General features: G+C 34.7%; 1 protein-coding gene across 1 annotated transcript; it reads right to left on the bottom strand.

Moving 5' to 3' along the window:
* Positions 1–1,586: 1,586 nt before the first annotated feature.
* Positions 1,587–4,189, bottom strand: LOC130048373 (zinc finger protein 273-like). Its single transcript, XM_056145025.1, has 2 exons — positions 4,068–4,189; positions 1,587–3,781 (listed from the first exon to the last, which is right to left on the bottom strand). Exon 2 carries the CDS (start codon positions 3,774–3,776, stop codon positions 2,295–2,297), a length of 1,482 nt encoding a protein of 493 aa, XP_056001000.1. The 5' UTR covers positions 3,777–3,781; positions 4,068–4,189; the 3' UTR covers positions 1,587–2,294.
* Between the last annotated feature and the right edge of the window lie 2,125 nt (positions 4,190–6,314).

Raw genomic sequence — 6,314 nt, 5'->3', positions numbered from 1 at the left:
GAAATGAGTCTGCAGATAACACCCTGGTCGACACAAATGAACGTTTAGGTCGGGCGATTTCATCACCACTGCCGGGTATTATAGAGAAGATATCGTTAACGTTGGCGATAATTAAAAATTTGTTTTCGCCTTTTTACCTCTGAAATCCATAAAATCATAACATTTGAATGGATCACTAAATAAAGGCTGCCCGGGCTTCTGGTTTTCCTACAAAAGAGATTCTGAAAGACTCTTGTTGCCTTTATCCATACATAGTGTCTCTTGTTTTACAGACAGTAAAAACTTCACTTTGATTACATCGATCTTCAGTTGATATAGTATAAAGAAATATTGAATATGCAATGATTACAAATTCATAACAAAAACGTTTTTATAGCAGATCAGAAAATAATTCATGTTCTGAACTTTGTTCATTTGAAATAGCTTGTCTTCAATCAGAAATGAGTGGAAGTTGTCCATGCCGTTCTGAAGTTGACCAGATGTACGAATGACCAACGCTATTTGCAGACCAAGGCTATGGTCAGGAGCGAAGTTCTATGAAGTGGGAGTTACTCCACAGTAAATGCGACAATGATGTGGTGTCTAAACAACGGCAAACTCCTTCTTGAAGCTTCACGGACAAAACTGGCACATCAGGACCACTTCTTGTTAACATTCTGAACATTTTGTCGTTCCGAATTGTTCATTTGTGTCATGCTGAGTTTTAACACGGAGTAACTAGTCGAGATTGTCAAAGCCTGTAGAGAAACGATAATTTGACCGCTTAAATTTGACAGCTTTAAACGAGAGATTAAGCATAACTTTCCTTTTAAAATGTTCATATGGTTTACTTCGCAGTTTTATACAAAAGACACACCGGACAAAAGATTTAAAGGATGATTCCTACTATGCTATTTGTAGACGGCAAAAACATCTACAACTTTATGCATACGTTTAGTTTTTATTGCTATAAATGCTTTCTTTTCCTTTGCTATTTTTTTTTCTTTTAAAAATCATCACGGTTTGAAATGTTCAAATCTTGCATAACGATAAATAATTTAAAAAAAAAAAGTTAAATCATTAGTGAAATTAGATGAAAGGTTTCAAACTGGTAAGGAAAATTCCCATTAATATTTAAAAACTATATATAAAGTCCCTATTTTTGTAAGCATATAATGTATTTTGAATGTAGAAAATATATTTACTTAATTTTAGAGAAAGAGGCGATAAACCAACGACATTAAAACAATACCATTCTATTCTATGTATATAAATTCAAGGCGAGATTTTATGAAAAATACATATTTGTTGACTTGAATTATAAAATCCATCTTACAACCTTTATATAGAATAATTCCTATTTGAAGAAAAACGATCTTTGAAACAGAAATCTTCACGAAACACAATAACTAACAGTTCATTGAGAAGTAAAATAGAAACAATACTAGTTCATCTGAATGTTTGATGAACGTTCAATCACTCAGTGTAATACGACACCAGTTCGGGGATAACAAGTTAATTTATTGAAAGTTCATCTGATATTATCAAGTTTCTCATAAAACGCTCGAATGCTGTTATAGCGAGGACTAAAGACATAACTAGATCACTTTCATAATATCAACTTTTATTTTCAAGCGTCCATACAAATGAGACGAACTCTGGACACACGCTAAGAGCATCGCATAACAAAACATCAACCGAACGGGCTGCACATTGAATAAAATCTTTAAAAACGATACAAGATCTCTACAAGATCTGAGAATTTTATCACAGAGCTACATATTATTGCTGTAATATATTGTGGTTGCCATCTGGTTCTAGTCTGAATTCTGCTATAAGTCCTGTCAAAAATTGATCAAATATTTAGAAAAAAAACACGAATGCCTCGTGCCTCTCTAAGTTAAAGCAGTTTGTACATGCTAACACACGGTATCTGATGCATAATTACGGATAAAAAACTCTTTTCAGCTTCTTAGTAAACATAAATAATTAATTTTCTTGTCACAAACTTTGAGTGAAAAAAATCATGGGAAAAATTCTGTCAGAAAATTTTATTTAAGCATGTGATATATGTAAGATACGAATTCAAGCTTTCGTCAGGAATGATTTGTTTATAGTTTTACCATGTAAACTTGAAAACCCCAGGAAAGTGTTTAGACTGAACTGAATTAACAAAACACAATACATTGAAATCGTAATCTATCTGCAAATTGTGCAATATCTACTTCGTAATGAAATCAGATTAAAATGTTCAAAATATACATATACAATGCAAGGTTCAACTGCTGTTCAACGAATAACTGGTCTTTACCATGTTACATGTATGAAGAGAACTTGTGGAGAAAATCTGCATTGGCAGATCCCATTAAGTAGTTAGAAAACATGTTTCTATGACAACTCACAGGAGCAGAATGTCCGAAAAAGGTTGAGCGGTTGCTGACGATAGAGTTTTGTCCATTGTTTGTTAACGGATACATGGTTCCATTCCTCAGCATCTGCGCACCGGCGGACACACCAGCGGAAGTAGGGGAGGACGTAGAAACAGGAATCTGACTTCCGTCATGAAGTTTTCTCATGTGTTTCTTCAAGTCGAAATTTCTACAGAAACCCTTGCCACACATATGACACGTAAACGGCTTTTTGTCATTGTGTGTGTGCATGTGAAACGTCAAATTATAGACCTGATGAAATGCCTTGTTGCAAATGTTACATTTGTACTGCTTTTCCGCACTGTGGGTGAGTTTATGGTTTTTGTAATTTCCTTTTTGATGAAAGCCTTTCCCGCAATATTCACACTGAAACGGCTTGTAACCCATGTGAATCCGCATGTGTGTGTTAAGGGTAGAACTCCTATTGAAAGCTTTGCCGCATGTATTGCATTTGTGCGGCTTTTCGGAAGTGTGGATAATTTTGTGACGGCATAGCGTACTGGCTTGGCGGAAACCTTTCCCGCATATTTTGCAGACGAACGGGCGAGCGCCGGTGTGAACAGGCATATGCCGGGTGAGGTTGTAATGGGCATTGAAGACCTTGCCACATTCTGGACAGGTAAAAGTCTTGTTGGTTTTTATCACCGGTTTCTTGTGTTTGTTGTTTGAAATGTCATTTCCACTTCTTTCACTGTCATTTCGTGTAGTTGCTTGGTCAGAGCGCGGCTTAATATCGTCATTAACAGCAGCGTCATTTTTGGTCTCCGTTCTTTTCTTTTGAAAATCGCGTTGCTTTGTCTCTGGCATGGGTACGTCACAACTTTTAGTTTTCATTGAATTGTGATATTTAGATGTACCGGTAGATCTCAACCACTCAATCGGATAATCTCTCGAAGGCAAAGGTGAAATTTGTTGCTGCAGGAGCGAATAGTTACGGAATAGATATGCCTGATATTCCTCCATTGACATCCTCCCAAATAAAAACGCAGGATGGACCATGGAGCCGTAACCCGCCATCGCTGCACTTTGATCTTGAATTGTTCGCAAATAATCACTTTTTCTTTTTCTGTATGCATTTCCACTATCCAACCAAGTGTTGGCAGTTCTTTGCGGAATAATATGAGAAATTTCCCGTTGTTGGTCTGTAGAATGGTTCAATTTGGGAGGCCATGGTTTATCGTCAGAGTTAGTGAAACTTTTCCCATTTTTTATACCTTGGAAATCGTGCAGTGAAGTTATTTCAGCATCTTTTGAAAAATTTTCTGAAGGTTTCGTTTCTATCAAATTTTCTATAGAAAACGATAATTTTGGTTTTCGGCAGGAATTTTCTTTTTCCGATCCAGGGGATATAGCTCCAATATTGTTCATCCTTCCTGTATCAACAACAAAAAACATAAATTAATATTATACTTTAAAAATGCATATCTGGTTAAAAAAAAATACTTTGCTTATAGAAAATATATTTTAGAAATTATTCATATGATAATACATATCATGAAAGATTTAATCAAAGAACCTTCTTAACGTACGATGAAATATTTCATACAAAAAATATAAATTGCAATAATTACAAATGACCAAAAACTTACTTGATACTAAAAATATATATATATGATAAATACATTCATATTAAGTAAAATAATAATTGCAAAATCTTACTTTGTTCTCTAAGTGAATTAAGAGGGACTGCAATCGCAGCAATTCTGTCTTTTTCGGGCAAACGGCACAACAGTAATGAAGAGTTTCGGTATTTACTCGCCAACTTTAAATGTACCTCGATGTGGTCGTAGCATGCAAGTCAATAAATTCATTATTTCAAATACAATTTTTGCATTTCGTATCATTATCATTAACCGACGAAATTCATTGATTTTGATAGGTTACCTCTTGTAAAGGGCGACGACTGTGTTCCTTTAATTGACCAATCAAAGGCCACTTCGCCTCTTAACTGCTAACCGCAGTCATGTTAATGGACTTCATTAGCCATTGAAGTCCCGCCCTCCAGCTGAGAATCAAGAGCATGATGGTTAAACGAGGCGGGACTTGACGAAGATTTCAGAGACCAGACAAAATTGGTAATAATGTCAGAAAATATACACATCACACTATGGTGGTTTAGGCTTGTTAGCATTGCTGAACGATACCGAGAATGGCTGCAGATGATTCGGGGGTGAGCCTTTAAATAAACCAAATAAAGCAAAATTATAGCTACCTAAGCTTTAATGAAAGACCACGATGTACATGTATAATGATCATTTTGAATTCAGAATAAAATACCTCTATTAATAAGACATAAAACCGAGGAATCAAAAGAAGGAGTTAGGCAGGTGCTTGTTGAACTTTTACTGAATGATGCCATCACTGTTCTGTTAAAAGAAGCATACTTATGATAGTTTCAATTGTATCAAAATTATAAAAAAGTAAAATCTTAAGAGAACCGAAATAAACTTTAAAAAGTATTTGTAGTGTGGTTTTGATTAATTATTAAATCATATCAAAAGGACGAATTTGGAAAAATTCATCGGGTTTTATTTTACATGGACTTGTATGGCATTGAATGGTTGGATTGAACTTATCATATTGCGTAATGCAGTGCAACGTCAGGGGTCCTCACTTACTACACAGTACAATATTACGGTCACAGAATAGAAAACATTTAATGAAATACTATGATTATTCAGGAATACAGACTTTTAAAAATGATGAATTACTCATTTTATATATACTATTGTGCATTGCATTTATTGTTATTTTAGGAATTCCTTAAAAGTGTAATTCGTTAGGTTTTATTGAAAACATGGGGATGCATGATATTGTTAAATTTTACTTGTACAGTTTAATTTTTTGCATTTTTAAAACGACGACAATGAAAGATACGATTCTTTGTAATATATTCAAGCAGTCAAAAATGCAAATAAAGAAAATAATGCACCCCCCCCCCCAAATCCCCAAATAATTGTTGTAATTAAGCAAATATATCTACAAGTTGTGCAGAACTCTGAAACAAGACTCTCTACTCGATCTTTGTCTGTTCTGTAGATATTTAATACAAGTTTAAACCTAAATATTTTCAGAAAAAAATATTACCTACGCTTTGCATTCTATAGCAGCAAGTAATACTCACCCTTGTAGTAAGACCAAAATGAAATAAATTACCTTGTACGTATCATATTTGGTTAATTTCTATGTTTATTGCATATCATATAAATGTATGGTATATCATGGTCGTGAATTTTGATAAGATATATGAAATCATTAACAACGTCATTGCATTTGAAAATGCAGTGCATGGGAAAGAAGTTTATCAAAATCTTTTTTAAAAAGTTTCACATAACATATCCCTGGTCATGCTGACATGGCTACTGTCCATATGCTGCAAAAATGTGTGAATTCAGTTACCAGAATCAACTTTTCATTCAGAGCAAGTGTAACTTAATAAACACTTGCCTACAAAAGACTGTATTGTTCATGCCACATTTGACCGACTCGCGAACATTGTCATTCGTAAGCCCTCGGGAGGGTAAGAATCATCACAGTTAGTCTCCTAATCGCCTTGTAGGGTATTAGCGATTTAAACGATTAGACACACTGTAAAAAGGCTAATAATGTAGCGATGATCATTTTCTCACCCCTTTAAATTGTAAAAGGGGCAGTCAGAACGAAAGATGGTCTTTAAGTTTTCTGTGTCTTCATAGAAGGTCAGTTTTGCAAATTGCAACAAGATTTTATCTTAAGTGTTCTGAAATTGAATAGTAGTACTTTGGCAAATTATACGTCAGCATCAATAAAGCGTTTTGATGACCTGTAGCGGCTCGGTTGTCTTGTCTCCTGCTAATCACTGCTGAAACTTGTCGCATCACGTTTGAAGTTTCTGATTACTGTCGATCCACCCTCTAGGTAAGATAA

This window comes from Ostrea edulis, chromosome 7 (genome assembly GCF_947568905.1).
Source record: "Ostrea edulis chromosome 7, xbOstEdul1.1, whole genome shotgun sequence".
Lineage (NCBI taxonomy): Eukaryota > Metazoa > Mollusca > Bivalvia > Ostreida > Ostreidae > Ostrea > Ostrea edulis.
Note: the sequence above shows the minus strand (reverse complement) of the source record. Positions and strands in the feature narration are given on the sequence as shown.

Excerpts from the sequence above, each read along its gene's own strand:
- LOC130048373 (XM_056145025.1), bottom strand. The coding sequence starts at position 3,776 with ATGAACAATATTGGAGCTATATCCCCTGGATCGGAAAAAGAAAATTCC.